This window comes from Chrysemys picta, chromosome 2, assembly GCF_011386835.1.
Source record: "Chrysemys picta bellii isolate R12L10 chromosome 2, ASM1138683v2, whole genome shotgun sequence".
Lineage (NCBI taxonomy): Eukaryota > Metazoa > Chordata > Testudines > Emydidae > Chrysemys > Chrysemys picta.
In genome coordinates, this window is record NC_088792.1 from 216,849,011 (window position 1) to 216,864,005 (window position 14,995).

The following is a 14,995-nucleotide window of genomic DNA, read 5'->3' on the forward strand; positions in this document are numbered from 1 at the left end:
AAATAAAGGGGACTCCTTGGCACACATTGTGTGAGGACTCCCAGCAGTGCAAGTAATTTAGGACTGGTGGAGGAAGGTGCACCAACCTGTCCAGAGAATACAGAGCAGGGTAGTAAACCATCCTGAGCCTCATCTAAAGAAGGCAAGGGTGCAACCTGGTGAACTGGATCACCTGTGTACAAGTGGACACATGTCCCAGCAGGCTCAGACACAGATGGACTGTCATGGAAGGCTCGGATTGCAGACTGAGGCAGAGCTGTTGAATTGCCTGAAAGCAGTTGGTCAGCAGGAACACCCTCGACCTTGTGGAATCCAAAAGGGCCCCAGTGAACTGCATTTTTGAGTGGGAAACAAAGTTGACTATGCAGTGTTTAAAATAAGTCCAACAGTCAAGAAAGCGCAACATGGTGGCACATGGGCAAGAACCACCTCTCTGGAGCTGCCCTTCAGCAACCAGTCATTGAGGTACGGGAAGATGTCAATTTCCTTCCTCCTGAGATATGCCATGACCACCACCATGCATTTGGTAAAGACTCAAGGGGCAGAAGAGAGGCCAAAACAGGAGAAGCATATACTGAAAGCGGCATTCTACCACCAGAAAATGAAGAAACTTCTTGTGGCTCAGTAGAATGACCACATGAAAGTAAGCATCCTAAAGGTCCAGGGCAGCAAACGAGTCATTCTGAGACAGTGTGGGGAGGATAGCCAACAGAATAACCATGTGGAATCTCATGCACTCAATGGATTTGTTGAGGCCACTAAGTTCACGAATAGGTCTTTTCCCACCCTTAGATTTTGATATCAGGAAGTACCAGGAGTAAAAGTCGTGGCCCTTCCTCTGCCACTCCGAACTTCAACAGGGCTGACCTGCTTGAGGAGCAGTGTCTCGTGAAAGAGGACCCTGAAGAGGGACAGGGAAGGGAAGTGGAAAGGAGGGTGGGGCATGGAATGGAACTGGATTGCACAGTCTGATCAGACATTGTCTAGGACTCAGCTGTCTGAGGTAATCAAGTCCCAAGAATTGTAAAAGTGGGCCAGCCGGTCCCCAAAGAGATAGGGAGATGGAGGGGATGGAGTAATGATGAACCACTGCCCCGAACAAAGTAAAAATGGGCATTCAGCCTGTGGGGATCGGGCATGTGAAATGTCCAAAACCCGAGCCCAGCTGCTTCCTCTTGTGGGATCTATCCTTCTTCCTGCTGTTTTAGGGAGAGAAGGTTGTACAAAGGAATGCTGCTGCTGTGCCCCATAGTGGCATCTTTGCGAGGACAGTGTGTTCACTCCCAAGGACCTCAAGGCAGCCCTTGGAATCCCTGAAGGAGAGCAAACTGTCATCAGTCTTGTCTGAGAACAAGACTCGGCTGTCAAAAGGAAAGTCCTCAATGGTTTGCTGGATGGATGTCCAGAGCAATCCCAGAGTTGTGCAGCCAGGAAGTCCTCCTCATAGTTACTGCCAAGACCATGACCCTTGCTGAAGTGTCCACAATATCAAGGACAGACTGCAGGGATGTTTAAGCCATCAAGCAGTCTTCCTCAACCAACACTCAGAACTCCTATGCAAAGCCTCAGGCAACTGGTCCTCAAATTTAGACATGGCTAACCAATTGAGGAAATCATATTTGGATAGCAAAGCGTGCTGATTTTGCTCATTTGTGGGTGTGACGGGTTCGGTCACAGAGACCCCCTGGGGACCGTCACCTGATGTGCTGAAACTTCCTCTGAGCCCATTTCCTTTGCCAGTTTGGGACTCCAGAACCCTATCTTGTTGAGCCAGACATGCAAGCCTGCTGCAACACAGACCCAGGGTCTAAACCACACCCCCAAAGCTGCAGACTTAACTGAAAACAGCTCAGCAAGTACTCCTGTTTCCAGCACTCCCAATGGGATCCAAACCCCAAATAAATTAATTTTACTCTGTATAACGCTTATACAGGGTAAACTCATAAATTGTCTGCCCTGATAGAGAGATATGCACAACTGTTTGCTCCCCCAGGTATTAATCACTTACTCTGGGTTAATTAATAAACAAAAGTCATTTTATTAAGTATTAAAAAGTAGGATTTAAGTGGTTCCAAGTAATAAAAGACAGAACAAAGTAAGTTACCAAGCAAAATAAACCAGTCATTCTGAGACACGCAAGTCTAAGCCTAATACATTAAGAAACTGAATACAGGTAAATCTCACCCTCAGAGATGTTCCAATAAGCTTCTTTCACAGACTAGACTTCTTCCTAATCTGGGCACAGTCCTTTCCCCTGGTACAATCCTTGTTAGTTCCAGCTCAGGTGGTAACTAGGGGCTCTCTCATGACTGGTAGCCCCCCTCATTCTGTTACACTCCTTTTTATATCTTTGGCACAAGGAGAGAATCTTTTGTCTCTCTGGGTTTCCACCCCTCCTTCTAAAGGGAAAAGCACCAGGTTTAAGATGGAGTCCAGTACCAGGTGACATGGTCACATGTCCTGTGAGACCCCAAGCCTCCATTATTTCTGGGCTGACTCACATGAACACAGGTAGACTTGTAAGTAAACAGACCCATTTACAACCAATTGTCCTAGTCAATGGGAGCCATCAAGATTTCAAGCCACTATTAACGGCCCACACTTTGCATAATTACAATAGGACTTCAGAGTAATACTTCATATTTCTAGCTTCAGATACAACAGGGGTCTGCAACGTTCAGCACGTGGCTCGCCAGGGTAAGCACCCTAGCGGGCTGGGCCAGTTTATTTACCTGCTGACGCGGCAGGTTTGGCCGATCGCAGCCCCCACTGACCGTGGTTCGCCGTCCCGGGCCAATGGGGGCGGCGGGAAGCCGCGGCCAGCACATCCCTCACCCGCGCTGCTTCTCGTCGCCCCCATTGGCCCAGGACAGCGAACCGCGGCGAGTGGGGAGCCGTGATCGGCCAAACCTGCCGCGTCAGCAGGTAAATAAACTGGCCCAGCCCGCTAGGGTGCTTATCCTGGCGAGCCGCGTGCCAAATGTTGCTGACCCGTGAGATACAAGAATGATACATTAATACAAATAGGATGAACATACTCAGTAGATTATAAGCTTTGTAATGACACCTTACAAGAGACCTTTTGCAGAAAGCATACTCCAGTTATATTATATTCACACTCATAAACATATTTCCATAAACATATGGAGTGCAACATCACAGTGGGGACGATTAAGTATAGATCTTCCTGCCCAGAAGATCCAACCACTTGCAGTCTCTGCCCTTGGGGGCAGACTTGAACTCACCCTGCTGAGCTCTGTTGTTTACTGCTGTTATGACCAGGGAATTCGGGGCCAGGTGAGAAGAGAACCCCTCAAATCCCTGCATGGGAACAAAGTAGTGCTTTTCAATGCACTTAGCCACCGGTATACCGCGGTCAGTGTACTCCACAGGGCTCTCGTTGGCTCAAGTAGCACATCACTGATCAGGAGCGTCACTCTTCCAGGGATGGCGGGCTGTAAAATGTCCACCAGTCTGAGCATGTTCTCTTGAAGAAACTCCACCTGGATGCCTAGGAATGTGGCTACACTGCATAAAAAGCCCTCTGGAACAGAGGGAGAGGACGAAGCAGGCAGCATGGCATCACATCCAGCAATGAGGAAGAAGGTCTCAGCTGAGCCAAACTGACTCTCACCCATGGGAAGACATCCTAGGAGGGAGGACTCCAGCAGCTCTGCAGGGAGGAAGTCCACCCATACCTGGGCTTGCAGTTGATCTGAAACCACTGCCGTTGACCTGACTGGTTACTTCAGCATCTAATGGGATGAAGAGCAGGATCTCTGTGAATTCATCAGGGGATGAGGAGCCGGAAAATCATCAGAACCTTGAAACTCATCAGATGATGCAGAGCGGGAAGATGATGATCCCAACTCGGAATCAAAAGTGTCCCAGGATCTCAGCAACATGGGCGGAGCAATGCCTGAGGGAGCCAACAGGCAGTCTGATTCATCTGTCACCTAGAACGAGGCAGGAATTGGTGCCCCCAATGAAGGAAGTACCCTCAATACAGAGCATGCCATTGCTGCAGGCAGTGTTGGGTCACAGCGTAAACAGCGGTACCAGAGCACCAAAATACATCAACATAAAGGATGGCAAAAGCTGCCCTGGGAGCACCTACAGCATTTAATGCAGTGAGGCTGAAGAGGGTCCGGTGCCGAGGTCCTCCCCAACCGATTTTGATACTGGCTCCATCTCCACCACAGGGAGGGGAGATCTGGATGCAGCGTTTTCAGACACAAGGGTTCAGTGGCTCACTCCATCGGAGGGGCTATAGGTGCCGTAGCCCTGAGAAAGTCCTGGATGAAGAGTGAGGTTGGGACCAAAAGGCAGAGTAGGTCTGCGGCTGCTTGGTACACTGGCAACATGGATGCAGTCGGCTACTGGCATCTCCCTTATCAGTACTGGACTCAATGGATGCCTGAAGGCCTGAAGTGGAGTAGATGTACAGGATTTCTGCCTTTCCTGTTCCGTACCAGGAAAGGGTCAGTGGTACCAGTGCCATCCCAAGTGCCGGAACCGGTTGCATGCCAATCTGCACTTTTCCTGGGGGAGGCAGAGGAGTTGTCCCACAACCTGGAGTGGTACCAACTGGTCTTCTGAGACCTCTTCCTCGGATCCTCTGTCTCTTCGGCAAGGCACCTGCCCCAGAACAAAAGGCAGCAGTGCTCTCCGAGCCCGAGGGTGATCTTCAACCCAAGAAAGGTCTCAGTACTATATCAGACCACATGGTCTGTTCAAGCAGGTGCTGCTTGTGGTGAAGGTCCAGCACCACCTGAGTCCTCTTTTAAACAATTTACAGATCAATCAATGCTCCTTAAGGTGGGCCTCGCTAAAACAAAGCAAGCACCTAGTATGGGGGTTGCTGTTGGAAATCATCCCTCCACAAAATGAACAATGTTTAAACCCTGGTGAAGGCATCACTGGGGAACACTATCTACTGATTACTACAACTACTAACCATCTAACTGTATACAAGAAACTAGACTAAGACTGAATGCAAGGTTGTGAGACTACAACCACACAGAGTTCCTACTCCAGCCACAGGCGGTGAGAAGGAACTGAGAGGAGTCAGGGTGCTACCGCCTCATAAAGCGGGTAGGGACCACAGCCATGAGGCACTAGTGATGTCTCTCTACAAGTACTGCTAGGCATAAGGTCTCCAGCTCCAGTGAGCTTAGCGCACACACACCTAAGTGGAATACACATCGGCATCCACTCGAAGATGAACTTGGTACTATTTCCCATCCAGCACTTCCAATTATGAAGTAGAGGAGACTGGATAAATACAGATGTGAGTAGGATGCTTACTGGAGTGAACTTTGCTTCTGTGAAGAAGTTAAATTCAACTGCTTTTGTACTAAGCCACAACAAACCAAACATGGTGAATATTTAAGTTTAAAAGCAAACAATATATTCCAAAATAAAAGAACATAACAGCAATGTAGGGGGACCAGATGTCCCGATTTTCTAGGGACAGTCCTAATATTTGGGGCTTTTTTTTAATATAGGCTTCTATTGCCCCCACCCCCATCCCAGTTTTTCACACTTGCTATCTGGTCACCCTACAGCAAAGCTATAAAGAGTGTTGCTATTATACAAGAAAATAAATATGACAAAGAAAATTAAGACCATGCATCATTCTAGTCTTGTGAGAATTTGAAAATGGTATGCTTCTATCTTGTACTTTCTAATAATATATGATACACTTCAGAGGTATTGGTAGGATGAATAACTGAGCAGGATAAGGTTTAAGTACTCAATTAATTGGCTTATTACCTATTTTAAAAGAGAATAACTGTTTGCCAGAATGTTTTCTGACACCTAAAAAGCCAGCAGTTACAAGTCCCTTGACTTTTATGGGTCCTGTTGTATTGATTTCAACAGTCACAACAGTTCCCAACCAATTATCTGCTACTAAAGGCTTGAGCAAGACACTATGGTTCAACTTCCACTTGGAGAGGTGGTGGCAGGGATCCCCCACCCAGAGAGGCAAATGCAGGGCCCCTTTTCCTGCCCAAGAGCAGCAGCAGAGGTCCCACTTCCCACAGGGAAGCAGAAGATTCCCCCTTTCCCTACCTGAAAAGCCAGGGTGGCAGCAGAGGGACCCACCAATATTTACCCAGCACCCAGTATGTATCTGTTTGGAGCGCGGGGAGGGGACCAGTGCATTCTTCTCTTGATGCCAAAGTCCTCTGTTTGGATGCTGTTGGTGGGCATCCCTGAGCTCTGAGTCTCGGCATTAACACCCGTTGAGTTGCATAGGGCAGCTCTTCCATCTCAGAGCTATTGTTTCAAACTGTCTGCTGATTCAGGCAGACATCATTGCATTAGTTACTCTTAATACACATTTTCAAGGGTTTCTTTACAACCATGAGGTCTAGAAACTTATTTATTAAATGAAAGCTGGAATTCTGGTGTAATCACATGATTCCAGGAGCTACGGCCTTACGCACAGGCATTTAGTACTTATGCTCAATTGCTGAAGCCATAGAGGCTCCTCTGCTATGTTCTACACATACAGCACTGCAGCCAGCTCCCACATGTGTCAGTACATATTTCCATCTGTCCTATACAGCTTGCATAGACAGTGGGAAGTGGGGCCAACAGCAAGGAAATGAGGAGGAAGGGAAACTGGAGACAGATTCTGGGTAATGCAGAATCTGGGAGGCCAGCTGCTGACCTCTACTATTGGGTGAATGGAGGGTCAATAGTAGAATTTTCTCTTCCCCACTCCCTGCCTGAGCCCATCTCAGCTCCTACTCCTCTTGTCTAACTGCAGTGCAATAGGGAAGTATGAAAGAGACCCAGAAAGAGAGAACATAGAGCTGAGAGTGAAATGGCAGGAAGGACACATAGTTGATTCAAAAACAGCTGCAGCCACAGCAACAGACAGCTAACACCTTCAGATAATTAAGACCCCAGATATGGAGAGAAGATGAATGAGGGGATAAAAGGGGGAGGAGGGGAAGAAGAAGACAGAGAGCTGAGGTCCTTAAGGAAGACAGGACAAAGAAGGAGTGATAGGAAGGGAACTAAAGAGACTGGAAGTTTGGAAAGAAGAAGGAAAGAATAATGAGTGGAAAGGAAACACTGGGAGGACCAGAGACTAAGAATTTTTGGGAAGGCTAGAGTGTTTGTAGAGACTTGTGAAACTGGAAGGAAGTACCAGAATCTGAAAGAGTGATACAGAAAAATAGGATTTGGAACATCAGCCAAGGACTGCTACTGGAGACACCTGGAAAACATCAGAAGGGGAGAAGTTCAAAGAGTTTAAGAACACCAGAAGAAGCCCAAGCAGAACATTCACACTCAATGAAAGGAGGAGGGAACTCACTGCACAGCTTGGGAGCCTGTTAGTTTCCCATTCATGCTTCCCCAGCCATATGGAGCATTCCTGGATCTCAGGAAACTGAAAACAGGGAAAAACAACAAGGAGTCCTTGTGGCACCTTAGAGACTAACACATTTATTTGGGCATAAGCTTTCGTGGGCTAGAACCCACTTCATCAGATGCATGGAGTGGAAAATACAGGAGCAGGTATAAATGCATGAAAAGATGGGAGTTGCCTTACCAAGTGTAAGGAGAGTCTAACGAGACAATTCAATTAACAGTAGGATACCAATGGAGGAAAAATAACTCAGCAAATCAGCAGCCAACCAGAAACAGTCATCTACGCACTCAGTAGCTTGATATCAATCGAACTTTTCCTCATTTTCACTCTCTCTCACATTGGGAAGGAGTAGGGGAAAGGAGCACCTAAAATTTAGTTGATGGCTCTCTCAAAATAGTAGAGAGGGTAGGAGGTGTTATTCTTCAATTGTTAAAATAAATTATAAATATTTGAAAACAGACTATGGATGAAAATGTGTTAAAACATTTGACAGTCAAGGGTTACAATAAATTAGGCAAGGGTTAAAAGGAATTTACCAATATCACTAACAACAAAATTATACAGTAGTGCTAAAAGCAATTTTTTAATACAAATACTGGATAAGTATAAAAAATATTCAAACATAGAAAATAAAATGCATAAAAATTATATTTAAAAATAAGAAAAGATTAAGTATGTATAAAGCCAAAAGGCATGGGTTAAATATATGGCAATTAAAACTACAAAACAGAGTAAACAAATGTTAAATATAGTTTTTAAAACAAAAAAGGAAAGAGTTATTCAAAACACTGAAATGGCAACGGTTAGATAAAATTTTTTTAAAAAACAGTACAATCAAAATTCAGAAAAAGGAAGGGTTAAAATACTCTACATAGCGACAATAGGCCATGATGAATAACATCAAAGCAACAGACACTAGGCTGGGGTTAAGTAAGAAAAAGTGGAATTCAGCTTTAGTCATGAGATAATGATGGGGAAGTCTTAGGTCTCTTTACTTGGTTTGTCTGCCAGGCCCCAATCCTACAAAGCAGCTCCATGGAGACAGACCCCTGACCTGCATAGCAGATTATTAACTACACCAGGGGTCGGCAACGTTCGGCACGTGGCTCGCCAGGGTAAGCACCCTGGCGGGCCAGGCCAGTTTTATTTACCTGCTGACGCGGCAGATTCGGCCGATTGAGGCCCCCACTGGCTGCGGTTCGCTGTCCTGGGCCAATGGGGGCGGCAAGAAGCCGCAGCCAGCACATCGCTCGCCTGCGCCGCTTCTCGCCACCTCCATTGGCCCAGGACGGCGAACCGCGGCCAGTGGGGACCGCGATAGGCCGAACCTGCCGCGTCAGCAGGTAAATAAAACTGGCCCGGCCCGCCAGGGTGCTTACCCTGGCGAGCCGCGTGCCAACATTGCAGCCCCTGAACTACACTGATGTCTGCACAGGAGTAGAGGTTCCCTCAGGCAAAGCAGTTTGCAGGATTGGGGCCTAAATTAATGTTACTAGACTACAAATTCTTCATGGCAGGTCCAATGCTTTTTTATTTGGCTGTATGATGTCTAGAACATTTGGGAGGCTCAGCAAATAAAAAACATGTTCATTGGCCAATAACAGTTAGTCCTGATTTCAATTAAGTCAATGTCAAATTCATATATGCATACCTGAGAAGATACTGGATATTGACCAATGAACACAAATAGGATCTGTTTTCAGTGTAACAGTGTAAATCTGGAGTAAAATCACTGAAGACAATGGAGTTACTTTGGATTTACGCTGTCGAACAGAGATCGGAATCCAGCCTCCACCTATTCTTTCATGTTATTGCTGTTATAAAAGATTTAACAAAGTGAAAAAAGGCAGTTCTAAAAACAGATATATAGATGGAGTTGGTATTATTAAGGTTGCCTGATCCTTAAAAGCATCCCTGCCAACCAAAGATGAAAGATTTTGAAACTCACACAACTAGCTCACAAATAATACTGAAAGTACGAAAGGTATTTATTTAGTGTAAAGTTTAAAACTATGTAGGATGAGAAATTTGAGGGAGATGATTAAAAATGTCTATTTCCTCTCAGTATGATCGGTCACCAAGCATTGTCAATTTCAAAGGACTTTTTCCTCTACCCATGTTTTGGAATTGTCTGTCCTCTTTTCTGGGGCCTCTTACATAGTTAAACAGCATCTGAGGTAACTGATCTCTTATACAAATTCAATAAATGTTACATATAAATCAAAGAAAGTTTAAGAAAATTTACACAGAACAACATGAGTTTACAAATATCATTAGGGTTACCATATTTCAGCAAGCAAAAAAGACGACGGGAGGAGCCCCGCCCCCGTCCTGCCCTAGCCCCGCCCCTGCCCCTCCCACTTCCCGCCCCCCTCAGAAGCCCCAACCCTCCCCCGTTCCTTGTCCCATGACTGCCCCCTCCTGGGACCCCTGCCCCTAACTGCCCCCCAGGACTCCACCCCCTACCTAAGCCTCCCTGCCTCTTGTCCCCTGACTGCCCCCTCCTGAGACCCTCCCCCCATCCTAACTGGCCCCCTAGGAGCCTACCCTACCTGTACCCTGATTGCCCCAACCTTTATCCACACCCCCACCCCAGACAGACCCCTGGGACTCCCACGCCCCATCCAACCACTCCCTACCCCCTGACATCCCCCCCCAGAACTACCGACCCATCTAAACCCCTCTGCTCCCTGTCCCCTGACTGCTCCAATCCCTCTCCCCACCCCTGCCCCCTGACAGCCCCCCCCAGAACTCCCAAACACCCCCCGCTCCTTGTCCCCTGACTGCCCCCTCCTGGGACCCCTGCTCCTAACTGCCCTCCAGAACCCCACCCCCTACCTAAGCCTCCCTGTTCCTTGTCCCCTAACTGCCCCCTCCTAAGAACCCCCCAAACTGCCCCCCAGGACCCTACCCCCTACCTGTATCCTGACTGCCCAAAACCTTCTCCACCCCCCAAAAAAGCCACCCTCCCCCGAACTCCGGGACCCCCCCCCATCTCTTGACTGCCCCCTCCAAAATCTCCCTGCCCCTTCTCCTGCCCCCCTTACCCTGCCGCTCAGAACATGGTGTTGGGCTCTGTGCGGAGCCAGACACGTGGCTGCGCTCCCCAGCGCAACACACAACCCGGTCCCACCCCACCCAGTGCTGCCGGAGCGGGGCGCTGGGCTGCAGGGGAGGAGGAGCTGCCCAGGCCCAATGCAAATGGCCCGGCAGGCCAGCCGGCTCAGAATGCAGGGAAGGAGGGGGGGGAGGGAGGAGGAGCTCTCCAGCTGCTCCGGAATCCAGCCCGGCAAGCTGCAGTGGGAAGGGCTCTGGCTGCCAGAGCCCCATGCGAGCGGCTGACTTTCCTGCAGCCCTCCCAGCCGCTCGCTCTACTCTGCATGGGGGGGAAATCCCGGACATTTTTAGTGATTTACAAATTCCCCCCCGGACGCTATTTTTAACACAAAAAGGAGGACATGTCCGGGTAAATCCGGACGAATGGTAACCCTAAATATCACAGAGCATTGCAATGAAGTATGGTTTATCATAACTAGTCTGTCCTTCACACTTAATACTTCAAGGCCAAGATTTTTAAAAATGAGACTTTACAGTAAATCTACAACTTCCATATTTTAGCACCTAACTAAGCAGCCTGATTTTCAGATGTGATGAGCACCTAACAAATCCCCATGATATCAACTGGTCATTTAGGTCAAATGCTCCATATACCATTATTGATCCCCTGAGTCATCCAGTTCCCCAAAATGCTACATAAAAAAAAAGTATGGTAATTATAGTTCCATTCAAAGCAGGGTGGAAAATGTGTGAAGTGCTGAAGTTCATATAGTGTGGGTTTTAGGCAGACTAACTTATCAAACAATTATCTGGCATTAAAACAAAAATCATGTATAATTCTTACCATGGAATTTTCTCCTTCTCAAGTGTACGATCATGCTGCAAACATAAAAGATAAATTTAACTAAGGCATCTTGGTCAAATACATGTTTTCTAATGTAAAAGGTCACTAAACTTTACATTGCAAGAGGGACACGTCAATGTACATAAACATGAATTTGTTTTTACCTGCTTTAAAAATAATTATAGCTAATGTGTCTTTGGAATTGTGTAGATCCCAAATATATACAGATTCTAGCATTCTTTCAGTTAAATAAGATAAATGATAACCAACCCTAAATAAGAGTCTTTTTTAAAAAACTTCTAGTAACAGCTGCTCCATACTATGTCAGAAATTATGAATAAATAATGTTAATACTCAAAAACAGTCTTTATCAATACAAAAGAATACCACTATAGATGCCAATTTAAACACATGATCTATTACCCAATTTTGCAATGCATCTTTCATACAGTTTCTCCACTTTCTTCAAAAACATGAAGGAGACAGGGTAGGTTCTCCCTTTAACTTTACTAATTGTTATTTGGAAAAACCTCCTCATATAAGAGTATATTCTCTCAATGGCCCTGATCATGTTCCCAGAGAAGTGTGTGGCAAATTTCCTGTTATTGTACTATACACACACATATGCATTTTACCTTTCTTCTACCTATCTGCCAGTATATGTATCACCTCCCTCATGTCTTCTTTTCACACACAACTTAGCTTCCCTACTCATATTCTTTTTTAAAATGTATATGCCTGCTGCAAGCCACCTTCCAATCCTCCTGCAAAGTTTCCCAAAGTTTGGGAAATCCTACATACCAAGCTCTAGGAAAAGAAGATGCATAAGTCTCAATTCTACCAACATATAACCAGGTAAGAGAAAATTAGATGCAGTGTTATCAACACATGCTTTTTAGTGGACATTAGAATAAAGAAACACTGCCTTTTATTTTTAAATCAAAGAACTATTACATGTTGCTAGAAAACAAAATTATTTATTAAAAATGACACAGACGTGCATAGATCAATTTACTTATCTAGTTAGTTTAGTGTCAAAAAAAGTTTTTTTAATACCATGCAATATACTGGAACAATTTGGCTTAGGAAAATCAAGATGTCTTCTATGTGCCTTTGGATGATGATGTGTGAAACAGATAGAAGACAGCTTGATTTTAATGAGGTAGTTTGACCCTCCAGGACTGTACATAGCTAAAAAAATGTCTTGACTAATAAATAAAGTAGCTTGACACTGGTTTAGAAAGAGTATACTACTTTCCATTATTATAAAATGGTAATGCTTTTCAAAGATACAATCTGGTTATCTACTCAGACCCAAGATTCTATTAATATTTGACAATTTTAGTCATACAGTACCTGTTGAAAGGAGCTTTCTATCTTTACTTCCAGCTCTTGAATGTGATGAATAGCTTTGTTAACACATGGAGATGGAGTATTTACCAAAGCACAACTACGACGCCTGGTGGGGTAACCTAGGAGCATCTCTTTATTCTGACCTGAAAACAAAATGCACACCAAAAGTCACATACACATGTCAGCATTTTTTTCTTTAATTTTCAAGTAATAAATCTTGGTTTTATGATTAAGAAGACATAGCAACTAGCTCTAACAATGTGAATGCATTTTGCACAAAGTTCCAGCCCATTGTCATTTACAACAGCAAACATCACATTTCAGATTTTAAAAAACTGCAAGCAGAAGTTGGCAGAGGATTAAAAATACAATCTAAAAGGTGAAAGGAGAAACTCAAGAAAGTATAGAAAAATACAAAAAAGAAGAAACTAAAAAAAAAAAAAGAAAGAAAAAAAGAGACAAGACAAAGGAGCCTGAAGCCAAAAAGCAATTTAATGCATTCCTCCATCTACAGCTCATCACAAGTAAAATGAGTTTGATGGTTTATTTCTAGCCCTTAGTGGATAATTGTCCAAATCAGGAAAATGACAATGACAAATAACAGGAAGTGAGTGCCAGCTTCTGCTCTAGAAAGGCCCAAAGTGGAATAGAAAAGGTGAAAGAATCTCTCTGGTGGACCTGCTTGGCAGCTCTGCATATACTACACCTAGCTCTAGCCAGCGTACACTTTTACTTTTTGAAGGAATGAAAGCATAGAACAATCCTTTTCATTTTGGGGCAGTGAAACTATCCCAGGAATAAACCATTTTAAGCAAACACTTACATTAAAAAACTATAAGGTTTCCCTGAGCCCCCTACTCAATTCTATTACCTAATAAAGAACCAGATTGTGCTACCTGACTCACATGCAGCAATATCTTATGACCTGCTGAGTAAGGGACTATACATCTTAAGTAAGGGTATCAGAGTCTGACCCAAAATGTCATCTGTTGAAGAAACCAGGAATTATGCCAAGATACTGAATCCAAATGAGAGTTTTGAAGAAAATATAGAGAATGCCATGTGGCTGTCCTGCAGAACTCCTGGATATAAACTGATGTCAGGCTAGCTATTATCACTGATATACCTGAGACTACATATACCTTCATATGCTCTGAAGATTCAGATATAACAATAAATCAGATTAAGATGTAACAATGAATATGATACGAGACAGCCATTTATATATAATTCTCTTGGAGAAAGTTTCACCTAATCTCTTGGTGTCAAATGAAACAAACATTTGGATGGACTTTTGTAATGACTTTAACCCATTCCAGATAAAAACCAAGGACCTTTTAACCAAAATTTGTGGTGAAGGGCATTATCAGGATAGGAATGACACCCTGCAGAAAATGTTGGCATGATAATCGACTACAATAAACATCCAACACTGCCTCTGGAAGAAAATATGGATGACTGTACCCAGAGCTAGCTAGCTAGCTATACCCTGCTGCACTCTCCTAACCAGTAATGCAACAGTTGCTCTCCCCCTATGCCCTGAGGCACAATCTCTCTCACAGGTCCCCCTGAAATACTGCAGTTCTACATCATGCATAATGTGGGCCAGTACCTAAAAGGCATTATCTGGCTCAAAGGCTGCACAGTTAAAATGGAAAAATACCAGGAAATGCAAGAGTTAAGAGTCCTAGAATAACATTATTTCTAATTTATTGTAAATATGTAGAATCTTCTATTCCCAATTTCTTTGTTAAATCTGTACTAGATTAATATTTTTGAAATATATTTCCAAAGACATGAAGGATATGGCCAAATTAATATTGCTGTGAATGTTGCAGTTCCTGATTTTCTTCAAATCACTAGTTTAACTGAGCAAGCTCACTTTTCCTTTTTATTTTTTAAAAATAAGATTTTTAAATTCTTTAATTTTATTAGATAAAGAAAATTACCCTCTAACTGCTCAAATTTTCTCCTCAATAGATTGTAACCATGGGTTACAAGCAGGACTTCACAAATCCACTCACTGGTGGCAAGTAGGAAATGTACTTCGGTGAAAAGGATCCCACTCATCATTTCTGCAGAATTTAAATTTAATTTAAAAGGACACTTAATTTCAAATCTAATCAATTTCAGTTTTTCCAGACAGAAGAACTGAACTCTAACTTCAGGGGAAGAAGAGGCAAGAGTAGGTAGTGGCTAGGGTTACCATATTTCAATACTGCAAAAAGAGGACACTCCCTGGGGCCCTGGCCCCGCCCCAACTCCGCCCCTGGCCCTGCCCAACTCCACCCCTTCCCCGTGCCCCGCCCCAACTCCACCCTCGCCCCGCCCCAACTCCGCCCCTTCCCCTG

General features: G+C 44.7%; 1 protein-coding gene across 1 annotated transcript in view; it reads right to left on the reverse strand.

Moving 5' to 3' along the window:
* CCDC178 (coiled-coil domain containing 178) overlaps nt 1-14,717 on the reverse strand; it is a 313,262-nt gene extending 298,545 nt beyond the window's left edge. The window contains exons 1-3 of the mRNA XM_065582469.1: nt 14,594-14,717; nt 12,648-12,787; nt 11,292-11,326 (exon numbers count right to left, since the gene is read on the reverse strand). Of these exons, the coding sequence (XP_065438541.1) occupies nt 11,292-11,326; nt 12,648-12,787; nt 14,594-14,717 (299 nt within the window). The remainder of the gene's footprint in view (nt 1-11,291; nt 11,327-12,647; nt 12,788-14,593) is intronic.
* Between the last annotated feature and the right edge of the window lie 278 nt (nt 14,718-14,995).